We start from the raw sequence: 13,470 nt of genomic DNA on the forward strand, positions 1-13,470 counted from the left end.
AGGCACAAAGTAGATACTTACACCGAACAAGACACCGAATATGCAAAAACTCTTTTTGACACTCAGCCTGGAATTGAATCCATCCGTCGAATTTAATAACTGATTTTTAAAGATCGATAAATCCAAAATATCGTACACAGAAGTAAAATCCTTTTTTCAAATTTTAATGTCCAAAATTACACGAATCTTTTTTCAGTATAATTACATTCAAACGAATTTTGCAACAATTTAATGCAGGTTTTCCTAACAACACTTACGAGATATAAAAACAGCAACGTGAAAATTCCACTAAATTCCTTATACAAATTCCATTAGCGAACATTTTTTTTTACAGAGAAAAGTTCTTAAAAATTCATTAAATCACATCTGTTCTGCTTTGTACCAGTAGTGTTTGTATTTCTAAAATACGGTCCAAGTTAATGTAATTAGGTAGAATCGGGAGAAACATTGAGGGGGGTTTGCGCCTTGTTGGGCCAAAAAATAGGTAATTCTTTGTGAATTTTTTCTACAAAAACGGTTCGACAAATTAATTTGAGGTTTGGCAGACTGTATTATTGTATCTTGAAGTATTGTTCTGAATTTTTGTGTGACAGAGAAAAAAAACATGGCAGATATAAAAATCCTGGCGTTGGCGAAAAGTACTGCATGGTTTAACCAAAACACAAAAAAGAAAAGAGATTCTTAATCTATATGAATGTGGCTATCGATGGTAGTAGATTTATTAATAAATATAAACAAATGTTAAAATGGCAGCCTTTTGAAGAAGGCGAAGCGTCCTGATTTGAGTCTGAAACAGGTTTTGCCGCAAAATCGGGAAAACTTTTTTAAATAAAAAAGGAACGGTAACAGATACGGCAATAAATCTACTACCACCATTAGCCACATTCATATACATTAAGAATCTTTTTTCTTTTTTGTGTTTCGGATAAACCTTACAGTACTTTTCGTCAACGCGAGGACCACCCGATTATTTTTCAACGCTCTTTTTGTATCTGCCATGTTTTTCTTTTCACTGCCACACAAAAATTCAGAACAATAGTTCAAGATACAATAAAATAGCCCGCGAAACCTCAAATTAATTTGTCGAACCGTTTTTGTAGAAAAAATTCACAAAGAATGACCTATTTTTCGTCCCAACAAGGCGCAAACCCCCCTTAATGAAATCGAGCTAAGGCTACCGTAGTAAGGATTGTTGGGAACACAGAAGGTTGTTCTCCATTGTAACGCTACCATTTCAATTCCTACCGAACCAGAATAATTTAAACGCATCGTCAATTAGCGTTCAACATCGATATTACTCATCGAACGGCAAGATCAATCAAAGTGGGAAATGTGTGGCTCGATGAACAAAACGGCGAATGATAAATATCCCTTCTCCGACAGGAAAACCACGCGACCGCCATTTAATCGATGGCACCCCCGCAAAGCACTTCATAATGATGAAATTTGGCAACGACTAATCTACAACTTAATTAACAATTCCAATACAAAACATTGCAATAAACTTCGAATTTTTTATACAATAACTTCCGCCATAGCCAATACGCCAGGAACGCGGAGACAATTCGATCCGTGTACCATAAACTCGTGATAAATTTAATAGAACGTATAATAAGAAATTTACTCGCTAGAAATGGAAACGAAGCCAACCGAAGAAGCGAGAAGCTACGCGACTACGTGTATGAAAATACGAGAGAATTTTTTTACCGCCTACGAATTATATGTACAAATTTTGACGTGTAAATGTATGGATAAAAACAACGAATGCCACATCGAGACGATGCGTGACAAATTTAATATTAAAGACGCAATAGAAATGCATAACAAGGTATAAAATGTAGATGGCACATGTTCTTGCGAAGTTAAAGGATCATAAATTAAGGCGCTGCTAGTCGCAGCATTAGTAACTGAGAGGAAGCAAGGGGAGGAAACGATATTTCAACCACTACGCACTAACGAACTTAAAATTAACGTGACAGGCTTCCGCGATGAATTAGAATATAAACAAGAATGATCGCTGGCAAGATGAAGAACCACATATGTATGTTCGTTGACCTGGATGCATAGATTACTGTAAGTGGAGGGTCGATTGTCTACGTCGTTAACTCGTTGTTTAGCTATATCCAAACTGCACTTTTCGACACTGACAGAGCCATTTAATTATACGGGCGTTTCGCTCGACGATGCTGGGAGGATCGCTAACCCTCTGATTGCAATCGTCGTTGCCCATACCGACGCTGCAGTTATTGTTCTGCCATTGGCCGCTCTGGCTCGTCTGGTTGTTCCCGACCCAGGAGTAAAGGCCTAACGCCGAGTCGACGGAGCTGACGCTGCCGAAGAATACAGGCGACGAGGACTTCGAGTCTGGCTCCGTGATACGCTGATAATTGTCCGAATCGAGGCCCAGGCGATCAAAGAAGTTCTCGAGCTGTGTAATCGACCGCGGAGGTCGAGCAGGTACTTTGTTGGAGCGGCTATTATCCTGACGCCAGTAACGATCACTGATATCCGACTTTGATCTCAATATCGGCCGACCACGACCTTCTTTCCAGCCATCGGAAAACCTAGCACAGCAATCATTAGCCCCTTTACTTTGCATTCCGTCTGACAATAAGGAAACGAAGATTGCTCTCCGCGAAGGAATTTTGTACAGGGTGTCCTGCTGGTACAACGGGGAAGATGATGATTACAAAAATTTCTTCTAAATTTCAAGTGTATGATTAAAATAAAATGCACATACTTGTGTCTATAACACACTGGTTCGTCTGCAATAAAGTAGACAAAGTTTTCAAAGCTTCGTACGCTGAGAAGCGAAGCTTCTCAAGAAGGAAAGACGGTTAGTGAGAGTAAGAAGTTAGCCACGTACCAGAAAATTGTTCAAAATCCTATTTCTATTACAAGAACTTGCCTTATGCAATTTTCAATATCGAATCGTCAGCTTCCCAACTGTACCGACGCACACCTTGTACAATTTCTTCCTATGCATACCTTGAATTGCACGTCGGGCTATAATCGGTCTGGCTGTTGCTACTTTCGGTATCAGGACTGTAGTGCCTGACGACGGAAGGTGGGGTACCGTTAGCGTAACTACCTCGTCTCGAGCGATCCTTTTCAGTCGAGTGTTGAGTAGATGCGCCGCTGTCACGGCGTATATGACTGCTCCAGCAATCCTGAAGGGAACGTTTCGGTCAATGAATAGCGGTTACCATCCTCCATTACAAGACAGATTTATGTTCCAGCTGTATGCGTACTTGTATTATCGGCGGTGGCTCGCTGCGATGCGTGCAATGCCCCGATGACCCACCGGAATCCCTTGCGGTGGCTCCATGGCTCAGTTTGCTCGAGCCTGACGATTTTTGCGTCCGACCCCCGGAAGATAACACGCTGCTCGCGTCGCCGCCCCCGGAACCTAAGGAGCGTCTAATGTGTCTGGAACTGATGCAATGGTCAGGCGAATTAGATCGATGATTTTATGTTACCTATAGATGCAGGGGTTGGTTTGTATGTAGGCTAAGTACAGTGGCGGATTTAACAGGCGGCTGATGACAGTTGGCGCCTGGGTCCCTGCCCAGACGGACCCCCAGGGGTCCATCTTAAAGACAAGAAAAATATATGATTTTACCCAAATACCACATTTCTTTTCTGCACCACTTAGCCCCTTTTTAGTAAACTATCTCTCCATTTTCCCTGAAAAAAAATGGGCCCATCGGAACGTTTGCCACCTGGGCCTTTTGCGAACTTGAGATTCCTGATGAAATTATAGTCGGGAGAAAAGCACCTGGCAATCCAGGGCCACTGATAACTACCCCTACTATATTATTCAGCTGCACTCTATTTTTTAAACAGAGGAGCTAGCTTGCATCGATGCTGAAATCTCATCAATCTTATTTGATTTTTAAGGAATTATTCCAGTCATGCGGATAGACTAATTCCACGCAAATAACAAATTATCTTGATTGCAGTGGAACAATTATTTCAGATAAGTATCCGTTCGAAACTAATACAGAATTTCTAATTTCTAAATTATTAATTTCGAATGGTGTTCAATTCTGCTGGAAGGACACAGCTTTCATTCAAAAACTTCGAACGAGGTCCCAGGCAATGAAGACATCAAAGATTTCTATGATTCTTTTAAATTTCGCTACCAGTATTCACATGACGTACTAGTGGAAATGGTTTTAGTACCTGCGGTAGCAGACCCCGTCTCGTTTGAAGCTGTGCTCCGAGTAGTCCGAGCTGGTTTCGCAGTCCGGGCAATTGTTCGGGGACTGATGATGCCCCGGAGGTTTCGATGACTTCGTCGACGTGCGCGGCGACAGCGACGCCCGTCGTCGTGTACTTGTATGGAGGTCGGGCAAAGACTTGTGGCAAACGGTGGTCTCCACCGACGGCGAACTGGTCGATTTCCTACCAGCTCTTCCTGAGGTGTGAGAGTGCGAGTTGCTTCGACCGAACTTGAAGCGAGGATCTGGTTGCAAGCAATGCTGTAAAGACAATTCAAAGACAATTTAAAGAGCGATCTAAAAAAACGGATCGGGGAATTTGGGGCGCACGGGGCTCGTAAAAAAAAAAGAAAGGGACAAATCGATCTTATTTGAACTTTCTTATTACGTCTCTTCAACCTTATTTGAATTTTCTATTAAGATCTTCAATCTTATTCGAGATTGATTTGAAAATGCACAAAGCAATCTCAATGGAAATAATTTTTATTTCAATATCCTACAGAAGCTTTTCTACTATGTACTAATCTTCGATTTTGTTACGCTTTTTAGATCCTTATAGCAGGGAGTTATGTGCACTTTGAGAAATCCTCGAACTACGAACTATGTTTGCGATCGTTTTATATCGCCTTTTATATCACTTTTATATCAAATGTGGAGCAAAGAAACTAAACTTTTCACGTGTCCCTATAAAAAGAAATCCAGCGAACATATCGAGGGCTGGAGATCAAGAATATCGACCTGACAAGAAAATATTGCAGGTCAACCGACCTGCGTCACAAGGTATCCTAGTTCTCGTGCAATCGATCTCCGAGAATAAAATAAATGGTACTTCTTCCCTTGTCGAAGTTAAGTGGCCGTCCTACGTTAACAGCACTTCTGCTGGTCTTCCTGAATTCTTCAATTTCTTTTTTGTATCGTGAAATTAAATTTTGTTGACAGTTCATTATGGTTTGGTGACAATTCCATTGGTCATGCTGTGCACGTATTTAACACAGCGGAGGAATATGTCTCCTGCGTTAAGCTGGCGAACATGCGTACATATGTACAGCTTCCGATTCCTAACTATGCTTCCTCCCACTGACCGTCCAATGCTTACGATTCAGCGCGAGTAAACGTACACGTGTACAATGTACAACAGATGCAAGAGAACATGCCACAAATACGACACTTAAGTGGGGATTCTCATGTGATAGCCTCAAAAGTAACTGATATTTATGCATTTTGGGGGGAAAATTTTTTGATAATATTGGATTTAAAATTGTAATTTTAGTTTTTATTTATAACTAGCTCTACCCGGCCACGCGTTGCTGTGGCTCTGTTTTTCAAAAAAGCATGTCTACCTTCACAGGTGTGACATTTATATTATAATAGTAGGTATGTAAAAACACGCGCGTATTCGAATGCAACGTTGTGTCGAAATTTCGAAGCAATCGATGAAGAACTTTCGGAGATTTAAGATTTTGAACAAACGAACATTTACATTTTTATTTATATAGATAATACTTGTTACGTCGATGTAAAGTAAATTTATTTATGGCAAAAAGTTACTTTTTCCTTCAAACGCTATAAATTTTTCAATTTTTCATTATTTTTCTTTAAATTAGGTTCAATCGCAGAGTAAACTATGTAACTTTAAGAAATTTTTCTTTTTCTTGCAATCGGATGACTGTGATAGGTGCTACATGCCACGCCAACAGGAGGTGCATCGTTGAAGATGTTAACAAGATTCCACAATAATTAATAAATAATAAGAAGCATCGACATAAGAAAATTTCTGCAAGTTTAAAAATGCCTCCTTATATCCCGAACGAGTTTAATCCAATATTAACAATAGTTTTTCAAGAAAAAATCATAAATATCTAATGTATAAATAGTATTTAATAAAAAATGCTGAATTAAGTAGACCTACTTCTTTTCAGTATAGATACAAGATTAAATATTATGCATGCAGTATGTAAACTGTGACAATCTGCACATTTTTAGCACTATTATAAAAGAATTATACATAGAAATTAAAATAACAGAAATGTCGACAACTCTCTGTTTCATTAGAAAATTAGGAATACCTTAAGTTTCTTAATATGAACCATGTAATAACGTTTTAGGATATTTTAGGAAATATTGGAAGTACTGTACACTGTGCTTAATTTACGCTCTGTATGCGAATTTATGCAAATGCTACATTTAGCAACTAAGTACTCAAGTAATAGATATAACAGAATATAGATTACAGTTTTGGACGATTCGAAGGAATTACTAACAGATTATAGAAAAAGGAAGAAATACTAATCCATTAATTTCCTCAGAGATCGATATTCAGAATAAAAACACGTTTGCACAAAAATCGAGAACTAAGTAGTCACTTCAATTGACATTAAAAAAGAAAAGAGAACCAAGCACTCTAAACAGAACGACTCGTAACATGTAATTCACATTAATATGCCACCTTGCACACATTTGCACAAAAATCGAAAACTACTTAATCACTTTAATATTAAAAACGAAAAGCTAACCAAGTATTCTAGACAGAAGAAATCGCAATATGTAATGAATATTAATCTGTCACCTTTCCACGGTCCTCGTCACGGAAATTGGGCGACAGACTCCCAGGCGAGTAGCGGAATTTCTCCTCCTGGGGAACGCCGTTCGTTTGCATGACGACCTGGGCCGGGTTGTCGGAGAAAAAGACATTCTCCTTGCTATCGGTATTTAGTAGTCGTCGTAATTTCGTTTGCAGCTGTTCTCCACCGGTACTGCTTGGTGGCCCTGAAATCGTGCGTCGCTGCGGAACGGGAACCAGGCGTGGGCTCTTCGGTGGCAGCGCGGGTGGCAGTGTTTGTTGAGGATTCAGAATTCCGTCTGCTGTTGAGCAAAGCCCAAACGCGCTTTAGAAATTGTCCCAACGTCCCATCCGATATTCGAGGCAGCCCTTAGCGGATAATCGACTGGCACACGCGTGGGGATATTCCTAGCGTGAAGCAAAGGACCCTGGCCCCTAAGACCCCATCATATTCAGAACACACTTCGATTATAATTATTACTGATGTCACCCGTTACTTACAAGCACCGCTGCTCCAAGGAAATAGATATTTCAAATTACAACAACATTTAAGTTCAATGTAAAATGTTATTCAAAAAGTCGAAATGGATCCTGTAGCCAACATCGAGTGCCTTTTTAAAGCGAAGCTTGTACCAAACGGACGCTTCGAATGCGTGAAGCTCTGTGCGCGTGGGGGTGCAGCTTTAAGTTTTTAATTGAGTTGACCCGAGCCTTTAATACGCGAAGGTGTCGAGGCACGCTGATTCGTTGAGTCGATCTGTTGGAATTAACACCTTTGGACGTGGAAATATCCTATATCGGATTGGTTGAAATTAGTTTGCAATAGCGGTAGATGCCAACGTCGATGTATATGGTGTCCCAGGAGACAATCGACTGACTTTCCTGGCATGCTTGACAAGGTAACTTCGAAGAAGGGGATATATTCTCAATGGATCTGCTCCAACTTGCTATCGAGATCGGCGTATAAATTTAGCTACTACTGCAAATCAGCATTTGCGATATTCAAATTTCATAACGAATGCAGAAACTTGAGGGTCAGCGGTTTCACTTTGCACCGTTAAATGGAAAGCAATGCGATTAGCAGGCTTGACATTAGAAGATTAAGCAACATACTCGCAAATTTCACGATCTTTTCAATCGAGGACTTTGTTGTTTTTTACATGGATTTACAATTAAAACAATCGCGGACAGCAGATCAGTGGCTAGAAGGCCAAATTTGGCCCGCGGGTTGCGATCCACATATAACACCCTGTAGGCTTCAACTTTCTCCTCCACCACCTGGAAGCTTAATTCCCCACGATCGCATCTAAATATTCCACGAGCCTAAAAAAATCCCATGGATCCAGGAACACGAGACGAGCGTCAACTCCCTATTAAACAGATTAAGCTATAAACACACTTACCGGTTCCGTGACGACGCAATGTCGGCGTGTCAGTGGTAAGAAGAACAGGGGCGCAGAGGATCTCTTCTTCTTACTTCTGGCACGTCGGCACTGTGTCGTCGCGGAGCTGATATGTCTGCCCAGGCCTTTAACCACTCAGTGACAGTGGAACAAGGAAATGAGAGCCGAAGGCCAACGTCCAAACGCGTACACATCTAACGAACAAGAAACCCCCAAGCTGCTACCAGCCTTGAAGCCCATCCATAGGAAGGCACCTCCCATACTAGCTGGAGAATCGGTACAGCGAGGTCGTAAAATCGGTGGATGGTTAAAGTAAACCTGTTGCGAGAGACTTCAGAAACGAACTGAGAGAAATCTGAAATATAACGACCCGAAGCCTTAATCAGAGCCGCTCCGTCAGCTGGTGCCGCAGCTCGATGGTTCAATTTACGAGCCCCCGCCGTACCTGATCCAGCTACTCCGACTGTCAGCAGTGGTGCACACGCTCGGGCCACTTAGCTGACTCGCGGCTGGGCAAGTTGCCCGTGGCAGTGGATCGGAAAAGTGTGAAGCGGCAGCTCTTAAGTGGCCAAAGTCGAATCGATTACGCGCGTCGGGGCGCCTCCTCTGCTACACGGGCACTTCCGCGAGGGGTGGAACTTACGCCTGTCCTGCTCGTGGCAGGATGCCCAGCAACAGGGCGGCGCGAGCGGGGCAGGTGGCAGCTGCGACGGCGACGTCGGCTGCATGGCGCAGGTAGACGCTGCGCTGCATTTCCTCAGCAGCCTGGGTGGCGCGCTCAGCTGAGACACCTGAAGGTGACCGCTGTTCTTCAGCTCCTGCTTCCGATCCAGCACGGTCTCGCTCTTCACGTAAAAGGCCTTCGTCTCCTGCAGCAGCTCCACCGCGCTCTTCCGCTTCCCTGTGGCACGTGACGGGGAAACCAGACGGCTGTAAGTGACACTCGAGTAAAAACGGTAAATAGCCGGTTTCCTGTAAACGGACACCGGGGAGAGAGCACAGATACCAGCGAGACAGGGTTAGCCACGTGCGCTGGCACGAGGCTCGTTGCCCGCTTCAAAACTTCGCTGCCGTTTAAAGAGGGGGCACGCGTCGTGAGTTACAGTATAATGGGGAGTGTATAACGAGGGTAGGTTACGGCCTGGACGAGCGGTTTTTTAAAGAAGGGCATTCGCGAGGGAAATGTCTGAGAGTGAAGACAGCTATTGCAGAGTGGCTTGCAGAGATGGAGGGTTATTACAAAAGAAATAGACGGTCTCAACAGATGGTAAAAATAAAGAACTGTTGAATATATTGAGACAAATCTTTCCTTTCCCCTTTCTTCTCGTTAAAAAGATCTTGGGACGCAGTTGTACGTCCCTCATCCGTCCCTCAGGTTCCCAACTTAATTTGTCCCTTGGTGTGATATTGACGCAATGGTAAAAAAATTAATATAGTAAGAAGATAAATAGTTGACTTGGCAAATTCTTTTACTGGAAATAAGAAATTAAATTTCTGCATATTTAGGTATATCACTGTTCACATCGTTCACGAATAATGTAGCGATGTGCAGGGCATGCACTGTGCACATTTGCGTTTGTGTTAAATTGACACAAGGGACAGATGAGGGATATATAGGGTGTTTCATTGCATGTAAGAAGGAAGCTTGAGGGATGAATTACTGGGTTATAGAAATACTGTGAAAAGTTGTAGGGTAATTAATTGTATAATTATAAAGCAGTGAATAAGTAAGTAACTTATTTTGGAGCTTGTATTGAAGCTCAAGGTGTCCTTATATTAGATTATGAAACAATATCAGGTAAAACGTTTATATTAACTTTCTCAATTATTCCTGCGTGTTTTATTCATTCCTGAATTTATGCACACATTTCATGATATATCCTGAGCATTGCGAATGCAATTTACCTTATAAATGACGTATACGACTCTCCTTGGGCAATTGAAGTTATTTCACAATGGTATTTTTACATGTACGTACTTACACGTTACTAATTATAAATCAAGCTGCGAAGGAAGGGAGAATTTCACTTGCGAATCGAGCTGCAATACCTATTTCGAAAGTCACATGAAATATTGTGAGTAAATTCAGCTTTGTCACTAGTTTCACTTAATTTCCGGGTGGTCGTTGAACGCATCCTGTTGTGCAGTAAGCTGCCGGAAACGATGAGCAGAGAGTGTTTACAATTGAATTGGTCGTTTGAAAAATAATGGGAAGCAGCATCCTCGAGTTTTATAGAAACCATTGGAAGTAAAACATATTTCAAAATATAGGTGCAGAAAATAATAGTTCATTCGTTTACTCAATTCCCTTTCAAAATCCCCAAATTGCTTTCTAAAGCGATCGGCTTTTTTTATTGCACAGTGAACAGTTTTTACCATAAATTGTGCTTGAATCCCGAACATCGTGGAATCAAACCAAAAAGAGGTTCTAAATACTCTTAATACAAGATTAACAGTGTTGCGCATAACTCAAACGAAAACCTACATACATCCCATAAAAAATTAAATAAGTCCCAAATTTATTTGCTCAAATAATACTACATCTATCCACCATAATTGAAATATTTTCAAATTAATATAGAAAAATCGTAAATAGTGTGTTTGTAGAGGCAAACGTTAATTTATAATTCTGCATTCGTAACAAATTGTTTAATCGTTAAATACACTTTCCCAGAAAAACCTGTATTAAAATCCCATTAAATCCGAATATTCGTCACAGTAAATCCAAAATCAGAGACACCGATTTAAACTCCTAATCAGACTTTCCAAACGAGAACTGAAAACGTAGCAGCTTTACTAAAAATTTTCCCTCCCCTTTTTTAATCGCCCTGTATCGACCGTGCAATGCTATTACAATATTTCAAGCTTCTCTCCACATCGTCATTTCCATATCGATTATATGTACCTCGAGAGGAAGACGCGAGGGAAGCCAACGAAGAAAGCTACCAACGAGCAAATGGAAAACAGCGAATCCGGATCGAGGGCAGATTTTCACCCGACGATCGGGAATGATGCGCAGCGTGATACGGGTATGCGGATAGCCGGCGTACAACGAAACGGAAGTGGAGTAGGCGTGGATCCTTTCGTGCTGATTAACAATATTTTTCTACGTGCTGGCAGTGCGATGTTTCCGCGCCGATGCACGAAAGTAATGAGATTAGTTAGTCGCCAGGAATAAATGAAGGACAAACTGCTCGTAAGAATCTCCTGGGCAGTATGGAAGCTCCTGGTGTGCCAGGTCCTTATGAATAATTCAACGAAACACTCTAATTGCGTCACAAACCATCATGCAGGAGGATCAACGTCCACGATGGATCATCGTGGATCGAGGATCATTAATCTTTCAGAGCCTAGATATTTTTAGGAAATTTACTATTATTAGCAAAGAGCTGTTAATTTTATTCCTGTTGCAGCTACAATTTTCAGTGGTCGATAGTGGAAGATTTTATGCAAATATTGGCCAGTACACTGGCGTTCATAAGTATTAGGGCATCCACTATGTATGGGAGAATAAATTGTAAAGAACGTTGTGTTTGTTGGAAAACTCTAACAAATTTTACTGTATTTGGTATTTTAAATTATAACCAGAAAATTAAAACAGTGGAAAGTATTCAAACTGTACCACATAGGCATCTCATTTTTAGTGAAATACAACAGGTGTCCTAAATAATACCTAATTATGAACGGCAGTGTAGGTGTGTACTGAGATTTTAATACCTTTGGAGCAAAGTTAGGCTGAAGGATGATTTTTTGTAAATTTTTAAACTGTTTACTAATTGTTGACAATTGTTCGAATTGCACATTGTAAATATGAAGTGAGAATGAATAATTTCGCTCGTGCACGCTAATAATAGAGGCGAATTTAAAAAATCACTTGTGCAAACTTTGTAATCTCGTGATAATGTGAACTCTTCCATACCATCGCGTTAATCGTCACTCACCATGTGTATATTTTTGTATCTCTCATAACACGTTAATAAAACAACAATAATAATAATACATAGAAAGCCAGGAGTCACGTGTACGCGACAGTGGCAGATAAAGTGTTGATATACAAAACCAACCACAGTATGTGTGTAAATAAATTAAATACTTGTAGATACTGGAATGGAAAACTTGAAACTGGAAACAAAATGTAGAAAAGGAGGTTTGAATAATGATTGGTCTGCTTGGTAAACAGCAATACATTTAAGAAATTAGAAATCGGAAGTGAGGAAAAGGAGGAAAAATTATTGCTGATTGAGTTTATTTGGATTCGAAAACAGCCGGTTATCAGTAATGGAAAACATCCGTAAAAATTTACGATAGAATGTGCATTTGCGCTAAATGTCAAGAGAAGAGGGACATAATAGAAGGAGTAATCGGTGCATGTTAATTTATTTCGCTGATAATAGTCAGTCGAACTGAACTATGAGGATGGATTTACGACGGTGCGTTTTATACGACTCGATACGCGGCTCATAAATCTGAAATATTAATAACGTAATACGTCGAGCGGCGTGTATATCAATTTTATTAAGTGCGACCGATTTAATTAGTTATAAGAAATTACTCAGAATCCAGCGCCAAGTCAATATAGATCACGAGCATCGTGTTAATTAAAATGTTTTCAACGCCCCTGAGTATTGGATAACATTTCAAAAATTCGCAAACATTTTTCTACACCTATCACATTACAAGAAAATATTTTTCATCTATATTACATTATAGAAAAATATTTGATATCGCCCAGTGGAAACATTTAACGTTTCAATTTAATTACCCATGCCTGCATTAAGGCTTCCTGCAATTATACGACTCATTTCTAATTTTGTAAACACATTCCAAGTTGCAATAAAATTTCACTAAAATCTCTCCAATCAATATTAATCACGTGCAATTAAAACTTCCTCGCACGATCCATATCCGCTTGTAAATTTAAGCATTCGGAAACAGCTAGTACCTCCATTATTTAACCCCTTTCACCAACCTTATCTCCCATAAAAAGCCAAAATTAGAAAGGTGAATAACAATTTAAAAAATGAAAAGCCATTGAAAACTGAAACGTATTGGCACCTATACTTCTATGCCTTCACTAAATGCGTAGATCTCAGCCTAATATGTTAGGAGCACGTTCCCAAGACCTAATTCTTCGTTAATAAAATCCGATACAATTCATTAACGCAATGGAATCTCGTTTTCAGGCACCACAATTCATGAATCACAAATTGGTGTGACCTCTTAATTTCAATTTTTGAACAAGAATCGACACTTTGTGGGGGCCTTCGCAATTAACCCTGAATTT

The 13,470-nt window shown here is 40.4% G+C and overlaps 2 protein-coding genes across 5 annotated transcripts in view; both read right to left on the reverse strand.

Moving 5' to 3' along the window:
- The window catches only part of LOC143367162 (cilia- and flagella-associated protein 58), a 78,544-nt gene extending 73,536 nt beyond the window's left edge, over positions 1–5,008 (reverse strand). The window contains exon 1 of the mRNA XM_076808752.1: positions 4,988–5,008. The gene's annotated coding sequence lies outside the window, so the exon portion shown is untranslated. The remainder of the gene's footprint in view (positions 1–4,987) is intronic.
- The window catches only part of LOC143367170 (uncharacterized), a 45,478-nt gene continuing 33,162 nt past the window's right edge, over positions 1,155–13,470 (reverse strand). For 2 of the 4 annotated variants that reach the window (XM_076808772.1, XM_076808773.1), the window contains exons 3-8: positions 8,830–9,087; positions 6,790–7,085; positions 4,186–4,484; positions 3,252–3,435; positions 2,989–3,170; positions 1,155–2,564 (exon numbers count right to left, since the gene is read on the reverse strand). In XM_076808772.1, the coding sequence (XP_076664887.1) occupies positions 2,114–2,564; positions 2,989–3,170; positions 3,252–3,435; positions 4,186–4,484; positions 6,790–7,085; positions 8,830–9,087 (1,670 nt within the window). In that variant the 3' untranslated portion in view covers positions 1,155–2,113. The remainder of the gene's footprint in view (positions 2,565–2,988; positions 3,171–3,251; positions 3,436–4,185; positions 4,485–6,789; positions 7,086–8,829; positions 9,088–13,470) is intronic. The other 2 variants (XM_076808774.1, XM_076808775.1) reach the window with 2 other exon arrangements.

The sequence above is a fragment of the Andrena cerasifolii genome, chromosome 3 (assembly GCF_050908995.1).
Source record: "Andrena cerasifolii isolate SP2316 chromosome 3, iyAndCera1_principal, whole genome shotgun sequence".
NCBI classification, from domain to species: Eukaryota; Metazoa; Arthropoda; class Insecta; order Hymenoptera; family Andrenidae; genus Andrena; species Andrena cerasifolii.